This window comes from Cebus imitator, unplaced genomic scaffold, assembly GCF_001604975.1.
Source record: "Cebus imitator isolate Cc_AM_T3 unplaced genomic scaffold, Cebus_imitator-1.0 Scaffold459, whole genome shotgun sequence".
Classification (NCBI taxonomy): Eukaryota; Metazoa; Chordata; class Mammalia; order Primates; family Cebidae; genus Cebus; species Cebus imitator.
Window position 1 is genome coordinate 319,861 of NW_016107774.1, and position 22,715 is coordinate 342,575.

The 22,715-nt window shown below is 39.8% G+C and overlaps 1 protein-coding gene across 1 annotated transcript in view; it reads left to right on the plus strand.

Annotated features, from left to right (window-relative positions):
- Positions 1-12,329, plus strand: part of LOC108291574 (NADH dehydrogenase [ubiquinone] 1 beta subcomplex subunit 3-like) — a 29,235-nt gene extending 16,906 nt beyond the window's left edge. Inside the window, exon 2 of the mRNA XM_037732622.1 lies at positions 12,025-12,329. Within this exon, the coding sequence (XP_037588550.1) occupies positions 12,033-12,329 (297 nt within the window). The 5' untranslated portion in view covers positions 12,025-12,032. The remainder of the gene's footprint in view (positions 1-12,024) is intronic.
- The last annotated feature ends 10,386 nt before the right edge of the window (positions 12,330-22,715 follow it).

A 22,715-nucleotide genomic window follows, 5' to 3' on the forward strand; every position in this document is an offset into this window, starting at 1 on the left:
GGCTAAGGCAGGTGGATCACCTGAGATCAGGAGTTTGAGACTAGCCTGGCCAAGATGGAGAAAACCTCTTTCTACTAAAAATAAATTTAAAAAATTAGCCGGTTGTGGTGGTGTGCACCTGTAGTCCCAGCTACTTGGGAGGCTGAGGCAGGAGAATCGCTTGAACCTGGGAGGCAGAGGTTGCAGCAGTAAGTCGAGATTGCCTTACCTCATTCTAACCTGGGTGACAGAGCAAAACTTTATCAGACAAAAAAAAGAAGCAAATCAAAAACACTACATATGATAATAATTGCCAAAATAGAAAAAATAGCAATTCAAACGTGTCAATTTTGTGCCCTTGACTGTCAGGCTCTTTCCATTTAGTTGAAACAAACCGCTCTCACCCAAACTTCCCCAGAGAAATAGGGATTTTCCTATCACAAATATCAGAATACATGAGACTTGGTGACTTGGCCTGGGTCATATGATTGATTAATATAGAAAAGCTTCCATTTGACTGGAGGTCTGTTGTGCATCAAAGTCCGTGTGTTTTCCATTACAGACCTCTTTCTGCTTTCCTCATTCAGCAAACCCTCTCCTCCTGGGCTTTAGTACCCAGAAAGACAGTTGCGCTCTCTGGCGGATGGGACAGAAGACACTTTTCTTACTTCCTACAATGCTTCTCCATCAAAAACTTTCATTTTTTCTGCTTGAGAAATAGGAAAAGCCATCTGATTATACATGATCTCTGCTGAACTGCCTGAGAGGTATGTGTATAAAAATGATTACATTTTGTATTAGGGTTCTCTGGATGGACAGAACTAATAGGATGTATTTATATATAAAGAGGAGTTTATTAAGGAGCATTAACTCACTCGATCACAACGTCCCACTATAGGCCATCTGCAAGCTGAGGAGCAAGGAGAGAGAGTCCAAGTCCTAAAGGGGAACAACTTGCAGTCCAATATTCAAGGGCAGGAAGCATCCAGCATGGGAGAAAGATGTAGGCTCAGAGGGAGAAAGATGTAGCCTCAGAGGTTAAGTCAATCTAGCTCCCCAGGTTCTTCTGCCTGCTTTTATTCTGGCCTCACTGGCAGCTGAGTAGATTGTGCTCACCCAGATTGAGGGTGGGTCTGCCTTTGCCAGTCCGTTGACTCACATGTTAATCTCTCTTGGCAATACCCTCCCAGACACACCCAGGAACAATATTTTGCATCCTTCAATCCAATCAAGTTGACACTCATTATTAACCATCACATGATTCCTAAAAATAGACTAGTAATCCAAACCAACCTCTAAATTCGGAAGCATAGCTTCTGTCTTGCAGTTTCTTAAAAGATATTCTATGGAATGGACTTATTTTATGTATCCTCATGAGACAGAGTTAGTACCAATTTGTGAACTTCTATGCACACTTCCTAACTTTCTAAATACAATAATGATGCAAATGTGTATTGGAACTCTGTGGTAAAGAATCATGGCATGCAGGCATCAGAGTGGCTATTGCAGGAAGGAGGGGTTGTATAAATCAGTTGTTTGCATATTGGGGACTCTGCAGTCCTCTTTATTCTTCATCAGAGGTGAGAGAGCGATCCAGGGAATTGGAAATAAGAATTTCCTAGGTGCGAAAACTGAAAGAACAGTTGAGACTCCTCATTTGCTTGGCTCAAACAAACCATGTAAGTGTGCATTTCCCATTAACAGGTGTGAATTGTCAGACTCAGTCCAGACAGACAGCCTTGCCATTCTGGTCTAACAGACTCACTGCCACACTTCCTTAATCCACTTTTACATCTGCCTCTCTACCACATCCCAGCATTTGCCTCACATTCTCAACTGATAATCTCCTCTCACATCCACAGAGAATTGGAAGCTCTCAGGTGGAACTCCCTGATCATCTCAGCATGTGACCCCAGGACTCCAGGGGGTGATATATAGGCCTCTTCTTCCCTTCCCAAACATAAAACCAATTGAGAGAGAGATACAAGAGTGGAAAACAGACTCAAAGTTCAGCTTTATCAGTAATCACCTATTTGGAGAACGAGGTTCTATATTTGTGACCAAAAGGAAGTCATTCACACCGTCTTTCACCACACCCCCTGCCACCTCATTCCTCCATCATGTATAGCGTCTGGAGGTAGGGTGTCCCCCGCAACCCCAGGGAATCATGGGTTTAGAGAAAGACACGCTTGAACAATTCATTCTTTCACCTTCTTTGTGGATAATGAAGGAGTTGGGCAAGAAGGCAGGAACATCCCTCCTATGGCAGCTCCTCCACATGGAATCAAGGCCAAGAGATTCTCCCCGGCACCTGTTCCTACATCTTGGTTCTCGCGAGTTTAGGCCCCAGCTTTGTCAAGTTTAACCAGATGATCTGTTAGATTGCCTGTGCTCCACAATTTTATTTTTAGCCACAGGATTAGAAGAATATCTTTTAACTGCCTTCTGAATGCATATGCAGGAATTCAAGATAGAATATTCTAACATTTGGTCAAACTCAAATAAATGATCTTCTACAAAGACTTTTCTGTTTGTTTAGTAAATGTTTCTTACAAAGTTATTATTCCTCTTGTTTTAAAAAATGCATGCTATTTCTATGGCACAAAAGTAGGACTTCAAATAGGAGCTTCATGGACCAGCCACCATGTGCAGTGGTAGAAACAGGACAGAGAAGTTGGGATTTTAAAGCTCGAAAGGAGAAAAGAAGACAGTGTGTGAACTGTTCAATGCTGTGAGGAATGCAATGTGTTCACCCTCTTTTAGTCTTCATGCTCACTCACGTTTGATCTCTTTAATGCAGTCTCACAAAGACATTTGCAGTTACATATTAGAAATTAGCATCATTCTCTTTAGAGAAAGTAGAGAATGTGAGAGACGTCTCATGCTCTTTATAAGAATTTTTCAACACTTTCTGTGGGTGATCCAAAAATCATGTTTGAAATTTGTGAGCAAGTAGTATTCTTGGCATGGCTGGTATGAGATTTGTGTTTCCTCCAAAGGCACCTTTTTATTCCAGGAACTAAATTTTCCCGATCTCTTCTTTCTCAGAAACTGAATAAAGCAAGATTCCTTAAGGCCAGGATTCTGATGAGGAGCACCATTCAGTCCAGGATGATATTCAATTCTTCTATAGCCTCTATAATATATTTCTACCTTTTTTTTAAAATTTATTTTTTATTTTAATAGGTTTTAAGGGAGCAGGCGGTGTTTGGTTACATGAATAAGTTCTTTAGTGTGATTTCTGAGAGAAAACCACCTTCCATACAATCATTCAAAAGGCAGGATCTGGGGTGTAAAAAATTATTCTTCTCAGGCTTAAAAATCATTTGAGCCCCAACTCAACCTTAGCTCCCTTCAGGCTCCATGAGTGTTCTTTGCTGTACCTGTGGGAAATTGCAAGGGTTATCTACTTTGATTATTCTCTGTAGTTGTAGGGACAGCCCTCATTTTGATGAGGTGTAATTTATCAATTTTTCCCTTTGTAGGTCTAGCTTATAGTATGAAGTCTAAGAACTGTTTGCCTAGCCTAAAAACCTAAAGGTTTTCTTCTATGTTTTATTAAGAATTTATGTAATATAATATTTATTACATTTTACATAACATAATATTTACTATATTTCATGTTTCACTTTGGTGAACAGGATTGGTTTTCAGTTAGTGCTTGTGTGAGGTGAGAGGTTTAGGTCAGGGTTCATTTTCTTGCCTAGAATGAATGGATGATCCATTGGCCCAGATCTATTTGTTAAACGTTTCTTATTGATTTGTTTTCATACCTTGGTAAAAATCCTATTGAGTTTATTTATTTTGGCTTATTTCTGGGTTCTGTTTTCTGTTCCATTAAGCTACCAATCTATGCTTCCACCAATATTGGACTGTCTCAACCACTGAATATAAATATTAAACCTGAATATCAGAGAAGTGATCACTCCTACATTCTTTGTCAGACTGTTTTAGCTATTTTAGGGCTCACTCCTTTCCATATAAGTTTTATAAGATGCTTTTCAAGTCTGTAATCAAATCTTGCTAAGATTTTGATAAGAGTCACATTAAATTTATACATCAATTTATAAATCATCTTTACTAGTTTAACACTTCCACTTCATGAGTTCCTATTTACTCTTACTCCATATTTGGCATATAGCTCTCTATTTACTCAGGTCTTTTAAAAAATGTCTTTCATCAACAATTTGTAATTTTTATCATACAGATATTACACATTTTGTTAAGTGTATACCTAAGTACTTCATCTTCTTTGGAGAAGTTGTAAATGTTATTGTATCTTTTAACATAGAAACATGAGTTTCTATGCTTGTATTATTCATATATCAATATGAAATTGATTTTTATGCATTAATCTTGAATCCTGCAACCTTGTTGAACCCATCTGCAAATAGAAACAATTTTTTTATTTCTTTCTTTTCAATCTGCCTTTTCTTATTTCTCTTTTCTTATTCTGTTGACTAGAATTCCCAGTAAGACATTGAATAAAAGTTTTGTGTTTATTCATTTTACTGTTTTAAACTTTTGAGATCATTTTTCTACATTGTAGATACATGTCTTTTGTTGAAATAATGGCTTGCAAATGTTTACCCCAGTTTTCATTTGTTAACCCTTACTTTGATGAGGTATAATTTATGAATTTTTCTTTCCATGGATAAGGCTTGCAGTGAGTCATAGAACTTTTTGCGTTCCTCTGTCTCCCGTCTTCTGTCCCCTCATGTCCTCGTCCTACGGAACTTTCTCTTCCTGTGCCCCTGTCTCATCTCCCTAACTTTTACTTTACCATCGCCGTCCACATTCCCCCAAAACTTCTCCCATCTTCCTCCTCTTCTTCCTTTGTTCTCTCACCTTTCCTTGCTTCCCCTTTGTAGTTCTTAAAAATTTACATTTTAAAATAGCTAGAAGAAAATAACTTGAATTTCCCTAGCACAAAGAAAAGATAAATACTGAAGTTGATAGATATCCCAATTACCCTGATTTGATCTTTACACATCATATGAAGGTATCAAAATATCACATGTACCCTGAAAATGTGTACATCTATTATGCAGCAACGAAAATGATGATAAAGAAAATTTTAAATATTTGCTCACTTATTATAAATAAAAACTGTATCCATTTAAGGTGTACAACCTGATGTTTTGTTATAGGTATACACAGTATAACAATTACCACAGGCAAGTTAATGGACATATTCATCTCCTCACAAAGCTGCCATGTTTGTGTGTGTTGAGAGCTCCTGAAAACTACACTTTCAGGACATTTCCAACATACAATAACAGTCCTGTGCTGCATGCTGTTCTGACCCATGATGGGCTGTATATATTGTAATAGAGCTAAAACTACCTGTCACCTAGTAACATCACAGCCATCTTAATATTGTGGCATGACATATCACTCGTATGTGTGTGGTGATGCTGATATGAGCAAAGCCACTGTGCTGCCAGTCTTATGAAAGTATAGCATTTCCAAGTATGTACAGCACATAATACTTGATAATGACAATAATCAACTATGTTGCTGGTTTATGTGTTTACTATATTATACTTACTGTCATTATCTTAGAGTATACTCCTTCTACTTCTTAAAAAGACAAAGGTAACTGTAAAACAGCCACAGACAGGTCCTTCAGGAATTATCCAGAAGAGGACATTGTTATACAACAGATGACAGCTCCAGGCATGCTGCTGTCCCTGATGACCTTCAATGGGACACGATGTGGAGGTGGAAGACAGTGATGTAGACGATCCTGAGACGGTGAGCCTGGGCTACTGTGTGTTTATGTCTTAGTTTGTAACAAAAGAGTTTTAAAAATAATGGTAAAAAAAAAACTTGAAGAAATAAAAATGGAAGAAAGTATAGAGAATAAAGAAATCAACAAAATATTTTTGTACAGCTGTACAATGTTTCATTTTCAGGTAACTTAAAAGAGTAAAAAAAAAATTAAAACAAATTTATAAAGAATAACATTACAGTAAGCTAAGGTTATTATCCAAAAATGAAAACTATTTGTTAATAAATCTAGGATAGTGTAAGTGTACCATGTTTCTGAAGTTGGTGATGGTACACAGTAATGTCCTAGGCCTGCACCTTCATGCACCCCTCAGTCAGGGACTCACCAGAGCATCTTCCAGTCCCACAAGCTCCATTCATGGTTAGTGCCCTGTACAAGTGCATCATTTTTAATCTTTTCTACCATAGTGTCACTGTATGTTTTCTATGTTTAGATATGTTTAGATACATAAATGCATACTACCGTGTTACAATTGCCTACAGTATTCATTCAGTATAGTGACATGCTGTACAGGTTTGTAGCTTAAATATATAGTAGGCTATCCCCACCTAGGTTAACGTAAATATACTCTATGATGTTTACACAATGACAGCATTGCCTAAGGATGCATTTCTCAGAACACATCCCTGTCATTACGTAACATGTGACCACTATATAGTTTTCAAGCCCTACAACTGTATCTCTAGACTTTCCATTATGTGTAACTGCAACTTTGTACCCTCAGTCAACATCTCTCCATTTCTCTTGCCTACCTACGTCTGGTAACTACGGTTCTTCTCGTGAGATACCACCTCACACCTCTTATAGTGCCTAGTATTAAAAAAGTGAAAAATGACACGTGTTTGTGAGGAAGTGGAGAAAAGGGAACACTTGTATACTGTTGGTGGGAATGTAAATTGGTACATTCATTATAGAAAATATTATGGAGATTCTCCCCACCAAAATTAAAAATGGCAATACCATAGGATCCAGCAATCTCTCTTCTGGGTATATAACGAAAGAAAATAAAGTCAGTGCCTCAAAGAGATTTCTGTGCTCTCATGTCCACCGAAGCATTACGTACAATCTTAGTGTCTGTGGTAGGTAAATGGATAAAGAAAAATGTGAGGTACACACACGCCTAATGGAATATCATTTAGCCTTAAAAATAAAAAGCTCTACTTTTGAGACAACAAAATCCAAACTTCTTCTCCTTTTCTTTTTTTCTTCCTGCTTCCTCCTTCTGCTTCCTTTCCTTTCCCTTCTGCTTCTCCAGTCCTTCCTCTCTCCTGCCTCTGACGCTGTCAAAGGCTTACTCTGACAACGCTCACAGTTGTCAGAGTAGGACAGAACGGTCAGCATGGACTTATTTCCAAATGACTTCTCTCACAGTTAAAATAGCCTGGGAATCTAAAGTATTTCTTAAAAAGAAAGGAGGCGGCCAGGCGTGGTGGTTCACACCTGTAATCCCAGCACTTTGGGAGGCTGAAGTGGGCGGATCACGAGGTTAGGAAATTAAAACCAGCCTGGCCAACATGGTGAAACCCCATCTCTACTAAAAACACAAAAATTAGCTGGGCATGGTGGGGAGTGCCTCTAGTCCCAGCTGCTCGGGAGGCTGAGGCAGGAGAATTGTTGGAACCCACAAGGTGGAGGTTGCAGTGAGCTGAGATTGCACCATTGCACTCCATCCTGGGCCACACAGAGAGACTTGGTCTCAAAAAAAAAAAAAAAAAAGGTGGCACAACAATCTTCTTTCAGACATATTTTTGCCCTCAAAAATGAACTGGCTGAGACTGTCATTAGCAAGGGTCTGTGCTTCATTTGGTGATGGCATAAATCTAAAACATTTGGTATAAATCAATGTGGAGCATATAGAGCTAGACTGAGACTTTTGGTCACATCAGATCTAGTAATTAATTGACTCTATTTCAAGTAGAGACTGAGGACTTTGTTTTGGTGGAGCTGGAGAGAAGGACCTCTGGTGGCAGAGAGCTGGTCTGTGGGGGAAAATTACATTTACAAAATAAATGTTTACAAACATTTATCAACTTTACAAAAATGTACAAATTCTATAAAAATTGCATATTTGCTGAGAGAATGTTATATTTAATTTTTTAATTAGCATATGTATTTATTTTTCAGCGCTTAATTGTTGGGAGCCTACTATGTGCCAGACATACTTCTGGGCACCGAGGATGTGGCTGTTAATAAAAATAAAGTCCCTGCTTTTATGGAGCTCATATTCTTGCTGGGGACACCTAACAACCAAAAAGTGGACAGGTATGCAAGAATACATACTATAAAGGAGTGATGAGTCCCAAACAAAATACATAAATAAATAAATAAAGCAGTAAAATGGACAGAGAATAGGAACAGATGTGGTTTTAGACAGGATGGGTAGGAAAGTTGTTGTATGAGCAAGCATTGGGATAATGTAGAATAGTAAAACTTTTTTTTTTTTTAAAGTATGTATCTGCTGAGTACAGTGGCCCACGCCTGTAATCTCTGCACTTTGGGAGGCTGGGGTGGGTGAAGCACAAGGTCAGGAGTTCGAGACTAGCCTAGTCAACATGGTGAAACCCCGTCTCTACTAAAAGAATACAAAAATTTGATGGATGTGGTGGCATATGCCTATAATCCCGGCTACTCAGGAGGCTGAGGCAGAGGAATTGCTTAAACACAGGAGGCGGAGGTTGCAGTGAGCTGAGATTGTGCCACTGCACTCCAGCCTGGGCGACAGAGCAAGACTTTGTCTCAAAAAAAAAAAAAATGTATATATCAAGGGAAAGAACATGACAGGCATAGATTAAAGTCCCTTGGTTAGAAAAGTAGTTGGCATACATGAGAGAGAGAAAGGAAGAATAGCTAGCTGGCCGGGGGAGGGTGTGAGGGTAGGTAAAAAAAAGTGGGAGAGGTAGCCAAGAGCCGTGTGATATTATTCCTTGAAGCCCATGGGAAGGATTTTGAATTTTATTCCAAATACAAAAAGAAGCCAGTGGAAGATGTTGATCATAGAGGAAAGGGTACAGTCTGACTTATAGTTTTAACAGTTCACTCTAAGCCGCGTCTAGAGAACCTCTAGAATTGGATCGAGACTACAAGCGGGGGACTATTTAGAAGTTATTCTAATAACGCAGGCTGGAAATAATGGTGAATTGGACCAGTGAAGCTGGGGATTTATTTAGAATGTATGAAAAGATAGGATATGAGGATTATTTTTGTTTATATTTCAAAAATAGGTGAATCAAGTATAAAACATAGATTTTGGACTGCACACCTGGAATATGTTGCCAGTTAGGAAGAAGTCAACAAGAGGATCAAGAATCAGATAAGGAAGAATCAAAAAGCATGTTTGCACATGTTAAGCTTGAGCTATGTATTAAATATTCCATAGAGATGTCAAGTTAGATATAGAGTCGAATGTAGGAAAGATATATATGAATTTATATGTAGTTTATTAAAAGCTCTAAGAAGTTGTGCAGCAAAAAAAACTTGTAAAACATTATTTAGCCATAATCTCCCAAAGAAATTTGACCTAGAAGCTTATATTTCTTATGACGTGTGTACATGTATTGCAAATAGCACCTCACAGAATATATTTTGAGATATGCTGGTAGATAAATCATAGAATAGAGACCTGATAATTATATGTCTAAAAAATTTACTGCTGAATTTTTTTTTAAAAGAAAAGAATCTGTCCTGGTGCATGCATAGAGATAGTTCTATAGAATCAGTGCTATGCAATGTTTCTACTCATTATGTTCATGTTAAAATTAGTGAAAGGTCATTGTTGGGGGAAAAACATGCTTAAATAGAATAGAGGCTGGATAACATTCAGTTTTTCTCTGCTACCTTATAAATATGTCGAAAATCTGAAGGGCTGAAGCAATTTATTCTGAAAGTGGGAGTGGGGCAGTGAGAAAACACTTGGCAGGCTGTTTTCAATCTCTCCTGCTGTTGTGTAGGTTCATAAAGCATATGGGCATTGAGTTCAGCAGGATGCTTCAGATTATGAGCAGAAAGACATCAGTATCTCATATGTATTTAGTGAGTTGGAAAACACTGTTTTTTAATGCAACAGACAAGAATGTCATGATACCAAAAGGATCAGATTAAAATGAGAATCAAAGACATCAAAGCACTCCCAGATAGGAAAGTTAAATATTGTTACCTATACAGTCATGCACCACTTAACAGTGAGAATATGCACAGAAAATTGCGTCCTTAAGTGATGTTGTTGTGAGAAGATTATAGTCTCAGTATGCTTACACAAACCTAGATCGTATAACCTACTACACACCTAGGCTATGTGATATAGCCTTTAGGCGCATGTCTGGAGCTGGCAGGACTGGAAATTGCTCTGAGTGATGAAGCAAGTGAATGCCAAGGCCGAGGACATGCTCGTACACTGCTGTAGACTATAAACATTGTACACTTAGGCCACACTAAATTAATAGTTTGATTTCTTCCTTCAAATAATACATCAACCTTAGTTTATGGTAACTTCTTTATAAACTTATTCTCACGAAATGCAGGGTGGCTGCAGCAATAGAGGGAAGAAGAGAAAGGAGAGCCTGGAGCTGCTGGCCCTGCTTATATGGGGAAGAGCATAGAGCATTCTCCACTCAAGAGGTCAGTGGCTGCAGAAAGGGTTGGGTTATGGAGGGGGAAGGCACGGAGGTTGAAGGACAGGCCAGGAGGAGAGATCACAGTGGCTTGGAGTAGACGTTGATGCCACAGATGTGGAGAATGAATTTGACAACTTCTCGCCACCTTCATCCAGTTATCCTAGTCCCAGCCTCCCTTGTCTCTCACCAGGAGGGCTGAGTTTGCCTCTTAACTGGGCTGATTCTTCTGCTGTCCCTATCCACACAGGACCTCCTGGAATATTTCCCTTTAAATTTGTTATTAGTATATGGCATGCATGCAGAGAAGTGTGCATACAATAAGCATACGGCTTGGTGAACTTCTACAACTTGAGTACCCCCAGGAACCAGCATCCAGATGAAGAATCAGACCCTGTCCCACCATCCTCAGCCTTCCTCCTACTCCCCGCCAGACACAGCCCCGTCTCAACATCAACCACTGCTCTCAGCATGGAAAAGTTTTGCCCACGTTTCTACTTTGTATGAATGGAACCCAGTATGTGCTCTTTAGATCTGGTCTTCTCCCCACTTCACAGTATTTGTGATATTCCTGCATATTGACCTATGTGAAATCCTTTACAAAACATTCATCCTGCCATGTCACTCGCCTGCTCCAAACCCTCCCATGGCTTTCTGTGACATTCAGATTAAAGCTCTTACCTTTCTGCACAAGCACCGACCTCTTTTGACTCCCACTCCACTCTGGCCTCACTCTGCTTCTTCCTGTACCCTCTTCTCCCTTGATGCTGTGGGTGGGACATGCTAAAATAGTCCCTACATCAAAAAGTTGTCATCTGAGGCGGGTGGATCACCTTAGGTCAGGAGTTCGAAACCAGCCTGGGCAACATGACGAAACCCTGTCTCTACTTAAAAAAGTACAAAAATTAACCAACGTGGTGACATGTGCCTGTAGTCCCAGCTACTTGGGAGGCTGAGGCAGGAGAATCACTTAAACCTGGGAGATGGAGGTTGCAGTGAGCTGAGATCGTGCCACTGCACTCCAGCCTGTGCAACAGAATGAGATTCTGTCTCAAAAAAAAAAAAAAGTGTGACTTGTCTTAGGTCACAGAACTCAATAAATGTAGAGCCAATATTCCACATCAATCTCCCCGGTGTCCAGCATTCTTTCCCTCCCTGTGTCATCCGTGTCTAGAATTTTCTAGTGTTTTTTTTTTTTTTTTTTTGAGATTAACCATTCTGCAAAACATGCCACCCACTCCCCTTTGCTTGTCTCCCCATGAGATCTGGAGGGACAACCACCCTTTCCCTTACAGTTCCCCACAGCTGTACTTAGCCCATATCACTCCCTTCCCTGGAAAGCCCGCCCTGTGCAGATACCAACTGCCCTGCTCATTCAAAGCCTGCTGCTTTAAAAATCCCTTTTGTTTCCTTCCTAGGAATTAGGTAATGTGTAGTTAGGGAATTTGAATTTCAGCATGTCTCTGGCACTTTTAATCTTTCATTTGAAATGCAAACTAGGCTTCCGGTTGGCTCTGGTTGCAGAGGTGAGTGTCCTGAGAGGTCAGATTGACGTCAGGGAAAGGATACCAGCAATTTTTCTGTACTAGAGCCAGCTTCCTTAAGTGGAGGTTGATCTTCATCAGACTTTTAGATTCACTTGAGACACAGACATGGCCCATGGACATGGACATGAACATGGACATAGTAAAATGGAACTTCCAGATTATAGACAAGGGAACATAGAAGGGACACCATTAGAAACTGTTCAGAAGAGGCTGGCTGCACGAGGGCTAAGGGACCCATGGGGCCGCAATGAAGCTGGGAGATACATATGTGGCTTTGCAAAAAAGGTTACCTTTTTTGATATATTTTTTAAAGGATTCAAATGGAGATTTCCTGCATTTGTGGTAGCCGTAGGAGCTAAATATTACCTGGACTCCCTGAATAAAGATAAGAAGCATCACTGAAGATAATACCTGGAAGTATCTGAGTGGTTTCTTGATTCTCCAAAATACGATTTCCTCACTATAGCCTACTTGTTTGGTTTGTCCCTTAAAGAATATTAGTAAGATTTAATAAAGTAAAATAAAATAATAATAATAAAAAAGAAATGTAAACTATTATTCAGCTAGTAGCAACCGGCATTTGTAACTGAGAGTGAATTTGGGAGCAAGACCACCTAGATTCAAAGGTTGGCTTTCCCTATATGCTCACAGTGTTTTTGTAAGGATTAAATGAGAATAAATACACATAAAGCATCTAGAAGGCCAGTCTGAGCAGTGCTCAATGCATACCGCCTGTTATCATGATCTGCCACCTCCTCCAGGAAGCCTTCCGGCCATGCCCTCCGCATTGATTAGAAGTACTTTCCTGTAAGCTTGCTAGACAGATATGCTAGGATTTTCCTTCCATTTCAGTTAGTTTTGGATATGTACATTTTTCCAAGGAGACGTTTTCTTCTTAAAGCCAGAAATGAAGTTTGTGGGTTTTGTATCCTCTGTGCTGAGAGAGATGGTATTTAATTTGTTGAACTTTCTAGTAAGGAAAAAAAATACTAAGGAAGTCCAAAGATAGCCACGAGATGGAGCTGTGAGTCCACAATCGTGAGGAACAGGTTTTTTTTGTTTTGTTTTGTTTTGTTTTGAGATGGAGTCTCTCCTGTTGCACAGGCTGGAGTGCAATGGTGTGCAATCTTGGCTCACTGCAATCTCTGCCTCCCAGGTTCAAACAATTCTCCTGCCTCAGCCTCTCAAGTAGTTGGGATTACAGGTGCTTGCCACTACACCCAGGTAATTTTTGTATTTTTAGTAGAGACAGAGTTTTATCATGTTGGTCAGGCTGGTCTCAAACTCCTGACCTCGTTATCTGCCTGCCCTGGCCTCCCAAAGTGCTCTCACCATCCCTGGCCAGGATTTTTTTTTTTTTTCTTCAGGAAAGGAAGTGAAGCTTGCAGCAAGCCAGCCCTGGAAAATGTTGCAGGTGAGACAGAATGTTTGGAGCTGGCTAAGACCTCGTGCAAGCCTCCATCCAACCCATCTCCTGGGAGTTGGGGCAACTGATCATTGCAATTTACACAGATCGTATGGAAATAATTTCTCATACAACAAGCGTTTTTGTCAAGTTTTCATTTCAGATGTTAGGGGAAAATTATAAAGAATTGGGGAAAGGTGAGAAACATTTTTAAAAAATTAAACACCGATTGAATGAAATTCCATGCATTTATCTAATTTTATCTGATGATTTAATGAATTAATAAATCCTTATAATCTATCACTTTGCAAAGCATGTACTATTATCCCTGTATTATAATGAGCAAATTCAGTGTTCAAGACGCCAAGTCCCCGGACAAAGCCCACCAACAGCTCTTTTAATGTTTCCATGTCTAGATCGCAATGTTGCTTCTTCCAAATTTCAAGCCTTTGCTCCTTAAAACTTCCACATGATGTCAACTGAATTTCAGTACTCTACTTTTCCGAGATATTATGGTGTGACTTTCTATGGGTTTGCTACTCATGCATGGTTATAATTGTCCCCTGTCTACAAAGGGACCCTGTTCTTATGGGGAGTGGACAACAGAATGACATGCCATGGATTGCTCACCCATGAATTTGTCTAAAGTGTTTGCAAGCCAACAGGACATATGGTTTTTATTACATAGGCTGTTGTGTTAAAATTACTAGCATATATGGACCAGGCACAGTGGCTCATGCCTGTAATCCCAGCACTTTGGGAGGCTGAGGCAGGTGGATCACCAGGTCAGGAGTTCAAGATCAGCCTGGCAAAGATGGTGAAACCTTGTTTCTACTAAAAATACAAAAAAAAAAAAAAAAATAGCTGGGGGTGGTGGCATGTGGCTGTAATCCCAGATAGATACTCAGGAAGCTGAGGCAGAGAATTGCTTGAATCCGGGAAGTGGAGGTTGCGGTGAGCTGAGATCGCGCCATTGCACTCCAGCCTGGGCAATTATGTCTCCCTCCCCGCCCAGTGGAAATTACTAGCTTATGTTCTAAATATTTTCTGGGCTATAGAAGTGGGTCTGCCTCTTTAATGGATTTGCCAGTTTCACTGCAGGTTGATATAATACAGGCAGCGGTGGTCAAGGGCACATGGATTGTGTGGTATTTTTTTCCCCAGTTGGCTAGATGACCCCAGGCAAAAAGAAAGAAAGAAAAAAAAAATCTTCTCAAAGTTTCCATGTGTTAACTTCTGAGATAAGTTAGACTAGTGCAAAGAACTTTAATTTTTTAATGCTCTTTTTCATTTTTATAAAAATGCTTCTGAAGACATCACCCCAGAAAGATCAGTCCAAGAGTTTTATGTTCCACTTATTACAGGTCAACTGCAGTGTTCACATAGCTCTCATTCATTGAAGCATTTCTCTGTGGGTACTGGCACTAAATTAGGTAGCAGAGACAGAGAGGTAAGCTGACTCCCTGTTCCATGATATTATACTTAATCAGATCCCTCTGAGCCCCCACTCCCCCATATTCAGCCTTTTGTCTGGAGATGAGCATCTTTACCCATTGCAGTGGTTCTTGGTCCAAGCTTGGTGATCAGGGATTGATCAGAGGGCCTGTCCCTGGCCTAACAGCTAAGGAGCTACACAATCAATCAGGCCACCCTATCCTCCCTGCACCGACAAGAGCTCCATTGGCTCTTTTCATTACTCTCTGGTTTTCCATTTGCCGCTGTAACAAATTACCATGAACTTCATACTTTAAAATGAAACAAGCATATGACTTAATCGTTTTTTAGGTATCTCCCACTCTGATATAAATCTCACTGGGATAAAATCCTGGTGTCAGCAGAACTATACGCCTTTCTGGAGGCTTTCAGGGAAAATACATTGCTTTGCTTTCCAGATTCTGGGAGCCACCTGCGTTCCCCGGTTCATGACCCTTTCTCCATCTTCAAGTCAGCAGCGTTGCAGTTCTCTGACCATTATGCTTAGTTACATCACCCTCTGACCACATCCAGGAAAGGGTCTTAGCTTTTAAAGATTTGTGTAACTGGATTATGCCGACCTGAAGAATCCAGGATATTCTCTCCATCTCAAGTTTCTTAACTTCAGTCACATATACAAAACTGCTTTTCCCTTGTAAGGTAATATTATCCACAGATCCTAGGGATAGGACATAGAAAGCTTTCAGGATTATGATTCTCCCTCTCACAGCACCTCACGGTAGGAATTGTCGGATCATGAAAAATCCATGTTCAATTATTTCTTTTTGCTTATTTAAAAAACAAAAAGACACATTTCTCCTAAAACTATATAGAAATGTGTGTATCAAACAAATGAACTGACTAAACAATTAGAGCAATATTCATTTTCCCTTAATTCAGATATGCAGGTATTTTATGAGAAAGGGGACTATGAACTTACTCTGCTCTGCTTAAGAATGGTGTTCTTGATATAATACTATCCTTTCTTCCCATAAAAAGGAGGGAGAAAAGTCACATGGCAGAAGCCAGGGGCTTTGGACACATTTGAAGAAAAGTTCCCAAGAAGGTTATATATGTTCTCAGGTATGTTCTGATTTTCAAACAGTATCTCTTTGTTCCTAGGTCCTCAGGCAAACTGTAAATAGGTAATGATAGTGAAGATCCTAGTTGAATATAAGGTTCTAACTGGTGATATCTGGATTGTCCTTAGGTTGCACAGGCTGTCACACATTTTTCTAGGTAAATGCTTACGTAGATGTTTGCATTCTCTATTAAAGAGATCAAGAGTGAGAAAGAATAAGAGTGAGAGAGAACAAAAAGCTTATACATCCTTCCTGCCTTCATTCAACAAATAGTTATTGAGTATCTGCAAGAAGTAGACAATGTGTTAGGAGCTAGAAACAGAAAATAACACCCATGGTTTCTATTCTTAGAACCTGCAGTCTAGCATAGAAGAAAGAGAACTGAAGAAGTAATAATACATTATAAAAGACAAAGTCAATTAGGTTTCTGATAAGGATATTGCAGAGAATCATGAGACACATGGTTATCCCTGGGTAGAAGGTGACAAACTTTCTTTCTCCCCTGAGTAGTTAGCATGGTGCAGCAGGATGGGCACTGAGGACATGATGGGGTGAGTTCTGCTTCAGATTGCCCCACTCATCAGCTCCGTAGGTTAATCATACTCAGGAACTTTAGTTTGAGCCAGGAGTGGTGGCTTCTGTAATCCCAGCACTTTGGGAGGCTGAGGTGGGCAGATCACCTGAGGTTAGGAGTTGGAGACTAGCCTGGTCAACATGGTGAAACACTGTCTCTACTAAAAATACAAAAATTAGCTGGGGATGGTAGTGCGTGCCTATAATCCCAGCTTCTCTGGAGCCTGAGATAGAATCTCTTGAACCTGGGGAGGCAGAGGTTGCAGTGAGCCGAGATTGCAATAGTGCACTCCAGTCTGGGTAACAGAGCAACACTCCATCTCAAAAAAAAAAAAAAAAAAAAAAAAAAAAACAACAAAAAAACCCACTTTAGTTTGAACTGACTTTAGTGTCATCCTCTGTCCCTTCTAGAGCTGTTTGTGAGATGGTTAGAATGGTGACTTTGGTGTCTCCTTCTAGTCCTAAGTGTGAGGGTTCTTAGGCTCTGAGATGGGGCAGGGTGGCTTCGTGGGTGTGTCTCTCCCTAGTGGCACAGACATCCTTTCATAGAGATAGCAAGCCCCAGCTCACCATCTGCCTGCTGGAAGTGATGAAGTCAGTGCCATGGAAAACAGGATTCACTTTCTATTCTGTACCTCATGGAATTATACCATAATTCATTTTGAGTTTTATGTCTAAGGAAAAAAAAACAAAAACAAAGAGCACCTGTGTTTCCTTCTTCTTACTCACCACCCTTAACCTGTAAATGGAGCTTCTTATGCAATGGTCCAAAAATAAGTTTTCAGGAAAATGGATATCAGAAAAATAGCCTTGGAGAAATGAGGTACTCTTAAGAGAATCACTGAAAATATATTGTCTAGAAAAATACGAATATTTCAGTGAAAATCTATAAAAGGAACATAAAGCAGAACATAAGCATTCAACAACATTCAACAAAAAACATATGGAGAATATGTAACAGAAATTGTTCCAAAAGAATGGGGTTCTAGAAATGGGTGAGGCATGGTCTGCTGCCAAAGAGCTTATAATCAAATTAGAGAAGTTAGCAGGTATATTAAAAATACAGCCAGCCAGGTGCAGTGGCTCTCTCCTGTAATCCCAGCACTCGAGAGGCAGGCAGATCACAAGGTCAGGAGATCGAGACCATCCTGGCCAACATGGTGAAACCTGTCTCTACTAAAAACAAAACTAAGCTGGGTGTGGTCGTGTGCACCTGTAGACCCAGCTATTTGGGAGGCTGAAGCAAGGGAATCACTCGAACTTGGGTGGCAGAGGTTGCAGTGAACTGAGATCGTGCCACTGCACTCCAGCTTGGAGACACAGCAAGACTCTGTCTTAAAAACAAAAAACTAAAACCAAAACCAAACAAACAAAAAACACAGTCCTGCAAACACTGTGATATGTGCAATAATAAGGGAATGTGAAAATACCATTTGAATCAAAGAAGTCAGTGATTGTTTTGCTGAAGTGGTGAGGAGAAGTTTTGCTGATACTTAAAAAGAGTTTTGATAATCAGGAGGAGTTTATGTGCAGTAAGAAAGGTCAATCTGAGCACGCAGACCAGCACATGAAAATCAGACAAACAGGAGAAAGTGAGGGATGTTGGGTTCTGGACAACAGTGACAATGGTGAGGTCTGTTCCCCTGGATCAATGACTTGGTTGCTGACTTTTAATACTGTGTGAGACACTTGGGGGTACAAATAAGTGCAAGACAGTCTCCCAAAAAGTCTTGAAATCTAGCTGGAGAGATATAACTTGAGAGATGAGCCCATTTAACTACTGATAGAGAAAGGAGACTGAGGGATTTTAAAGGCAGAAGGGCTGAAGTAATCAGAGATACATTTTCTCATTCCTTTGCTCAAAAGACATTTTGTGTGGTACCATTCATTTGCTCTCCCCATTCTAGGATCTAGGGATACACAAGCAGATGGAAAAAACAAGGTCCCTGCTGTGAGGGAGCTTACATTTAATGTGGGAAAGAAAGACATTAAATAAGCTAAAATAAAGAAAAGAAAAAAAAAGATATAAAATAATGGTGTGCAGATAATTACAAGATGATGATATAGGAAGTGGTTGATGGAAATCTTGCACAAGTGGTCAGGGAGAAAATAACTTTCCAGCTTAGTTCTGGTTATAAAATAGGAGCTAGGCACACACAGAGATTGGGGAAGATGCATTCCTGGAATGGGACATGTCTAGTGCCAATACACTGACACGTGCTGAGAAAGAATTTTAGCACCTCAGCTTCCACAACAAAGGCAATGCAGTGGAGGCATAGCAGAGGGCGAGTGATTTGGGATGAGGGCTAAGGTATATACTAGGGGGAGGCATCTCAGTTCGGGCTGTGTGGTTTTGACTACAGTAGAAGGTTCCTGAAGGGTTTTCAGCAAAGGGATTATATAAAAGCATGCATTTGTTAAAATCACTCCAGCTACTGTACAGAGATCGGACTGTCAACCAGGAGAGGTGGAAACAAGGACATTAGTGAAGAGGCTGTCATGGCAGTCAGGGCAAGAGAATGATGGCTTGGACTAGACTGCAAGCGACAACAAAGAGAAATCAATAGATATGGGATGAAATTAGGAATGACGTGTGATAACTTGTAGGTAGGAATGATCTGAACAAGATGAACAAAAACCAAGAATCAAGAAAACCCTGGAGCAGTTATCTAGAGAGGTAGGGTAGATGGTATAATTTATATACATGGGGAAGACTGCAGATGGAGCATGCCTTCCAGAAGAAAACATGAGTTTCATTTTATCTATATTTTTTTCTGAGAGATATATTGGATATTTATTAGGACTTTTATGTAAAAGTCAATAATTCTAGATGGAGTTTAGAAACATAGACCTAAAACTGGGTGTGTGTATCAGTTAGAAATTGTCATGGGCTGATAGTAACAGAGATGAAAATAACAATCATTTAAATGAAAGGGAATTCTACTATTATCTCACATTAATACCCAAAGGTAGGAAGTCTTGAGCTGACTTGTTGGTTCAGTATTATCAAGGACTAACCCTCATTTTTATCTTTCATCTCTATAAATCATATTAAGTGGCTTATCCACTGAAGCTGGCTTCATGGTCAAAGATGGCTTCTTAAACTCTAGCCCTCTTACCTGTGTTTCCGGTAGGAGTTATGCCCAGGAAGAAGGGTAGGAAAGGATAACAGGCTTCTCTGGAAACTCAATCCAACAACTTCTACTTTTTTTTTTTCTTTTATGTAGTATAGGTTGTGCCTACCTTGCAAGGGAAGCTCTGAAACAGAATTTAAAATCTGGATATATTGCCATCCTGAATAAAATCATGATTCTGATATATATAAAAGAGGGATTGGCTACTGAGTAGATAAAGAACAGTTTCTACCACACTGTCTCTGACAAACAGATAATGCTTAAAACCAAGGGAGTGAATGAAGTAATCTCAAGAGAGTTAGTAGGAAAACAGGGTTGAGGGACTCCATCGCCTTGTAGAAGCTGAAAGGAGAGCCTACACTGACAGTGGAGACTGAGAACCTTCAGCCAATGAAATAAATGAAAAAAGCAAGAGCTGTTCAAATAAGAAGAAATTGTTGGTCTTTCAAATGCTGCCTAATGGTCAAGTAACATAATATAGGGATGGTCATTATTGGTAATTGTTGACCAGACCATCATTCTCCAAGTGTAGATGCAGAGAAACAGAATACAAGGATAGTAAATGTGAGACACAGCAGATTGTTTGGAGAGAAGGGCTTGCACATGAGAGGAAAGGAATTTGGGGGTTGAAACTGTTAAGAAGGGGACAGATCATGAGGGATCTTGGGCAGGATGCTGGGACCAGACTTTTCCCAAAAGTCATCATCTCTTATAGAGACTGGTACCATTGTTCTGGAGCTCCTATTTAAGCTCATGAGCTGTAGCGAAGCCAGTGAGGGCGGAAGGGGCATCATTTATCTTGAAGAGACTGCATGAACAGTGTCCTCATGAATCTCAGACTGTTTAGATACAGCTGCCACCAAAAGGAGGGAATAAAAGATTACTATAAAGTTTCAAATCTAAATGATAGGAGCCTGGACATGGTGGCTTATGCCTGTAATCCCAGCACTTTGGAACACCAAGGCGGGCATATCACCTGAAGTCAGGAGTTAGAGACCAGCCTGGCAAATATGGTGAAACTTTACTAAAAAAATAATTACAAAAATCAGCCAGGTATGGTAGTAGGTGCCTGTGATCCCAGTTACTCAGGAGTCTGAGGCAGGAAAATCGCTTGAACCTGGGAGGTGGAGGCTGCAGTGAGCTGAGATTTTAGCTCCAGCCTGGAGCAGCAGAGCGGGACTTCATCTCAAAAAAAAAAAAAAGTCTAAATGATTGGGAAGAGGCCCTTTCATGAATATAAGCATAATTTATTTAGAAAACAAGCTTAGTGGAGAAGGCAAATAAAGCCAACTTCAGAAACATTACATTTGAAATATCAAATAAAACACAAAATACGAATTAATGTATAAGGCATGAAAATGAGGTATAAAATTAAGATGATAAGATAAGATGGATTCGAGGAGAGAACAAAGTAGAGTCCTTTTGGTAATCGTTTACATGGAATTATTTCAGCTATTCATAACTAATTCTTCATTAATAAATGTTTACTGCATATCTATCACATCCTAGACATTAGGAAGAGTGATGAAGACACAAGATGAGTACAATACAGTCTCTAGCCTCAAGGAGTTTACCATCTAGACTTGGGGAAATAAACATATAATGCAATGAGAATGCATTGACAGATGACAGCATGAAAGGGAAACAAGTATTCAAGGGAAGGCATGGGGATTTGGAGGAATTCCACCTCAGCTTTACTATGGACCTTCTCTGCTAGAGAACATTATACATATAGGTAAAGAAATAGCCATGTCACAGTATGGGAAATAGAAGCTGTTAATATATCTAGGACCTACTTTATCAATCATTTATGGGTTTTAAATATAAGAAAAAGAAACGAAGCATTTTCTAAGCACCTAAATGCATCCATCGATTCCATGCACACAATTTCATGTAGCATTTGCAGCAATGGTGTCATCATCATTTCCCATATATAGAAACTGGTTCTCCAGGAAAACAAATCTCATCCTCCAGGTCACACAGCAAGTAAGTGGTAGAGTTGAGATTTCAATCCAGGTATGTCTTATCTCACAATTGGTGTTCTTTTATTTGTCTCATGTTAATTGTAGAACTTCCTCTCTCTGTACTATTGACATTTGACACTAGAATTATTTGTTGTGCATTCTTGGCCTCTACCTACATCCTACTAGATGCCAGTAGCTCCCTTTCCAATGGAAACATCTTCATATATTGCCAAAGGTACATGGAGGGGGCAAAATGGCTTCTGGATAAGAGCTGAGGACCAAAGTTCTAGAGAAGACACCAATCTCTCTCTTTCTCTCTGCAGAAACACCGCACACGCACACACACATGACTTCCCTACAGAACAAAATATTTCAATCTGCTAATTCCCCAGGCATGCCTTATCTTTTCTTCTAAATTTTCTTCTTTTGTATAGTAGATTCTGTACAACAATACCATTATCCCTCCATCACCCGAAACAGAGACTTGGGAATCATCCTAGACTCATCCTTCTACTTTCCTCTGCAATAGATCAGCCTTTTGCTTCTGAAACATCTCTTGGACTTACACTTTTCTCTCAAGTTCTCTCATCACCACCCCAATCCAGGCCTTCTTCTGATGCAGCAAAGAGAGAATATGTACTGCACACCCAGCCCACACCTCACCCTGAAATCACCAAAGCTTCTCATAGGCCTTTGAGCGAGCACTCATTTCCTTTCAAGTCAAAAGGCCTCCCTGTGCTGCTCTATTATTTCCTTATTTCCTCTATTGCATTCCATCCCCCTTTGTTTTTCTACTTCAATACTTCCTAAGCACAGTCCCAGGGACATGAGCACATCTGTGGTAGAGTTCTAATTGTTCCACAGTGAGATGGGGAAAACAAGGGCAAAAGCAGGTAGCTGTCCTCTTTAAAATGATTTTCTCCTCTACTAATAGCATGTAATTTTCATCTTTTCCTTATTGTGTGTTTTGGAAGAGATGAACAGTTGTATTTCCTTCAAATAAATCCTTTTATTTATTGATGATACTCTGTTGTTCTTTAAATGTCCTAACACAGGAAATGAGAAAAAGAAATAACAATCACATGTTGCTACTGCTTGAAAATTTGTCAGCCCATGAAATTGCATGTTAGTGATTACCACTTCTTTGTTCTTTATTA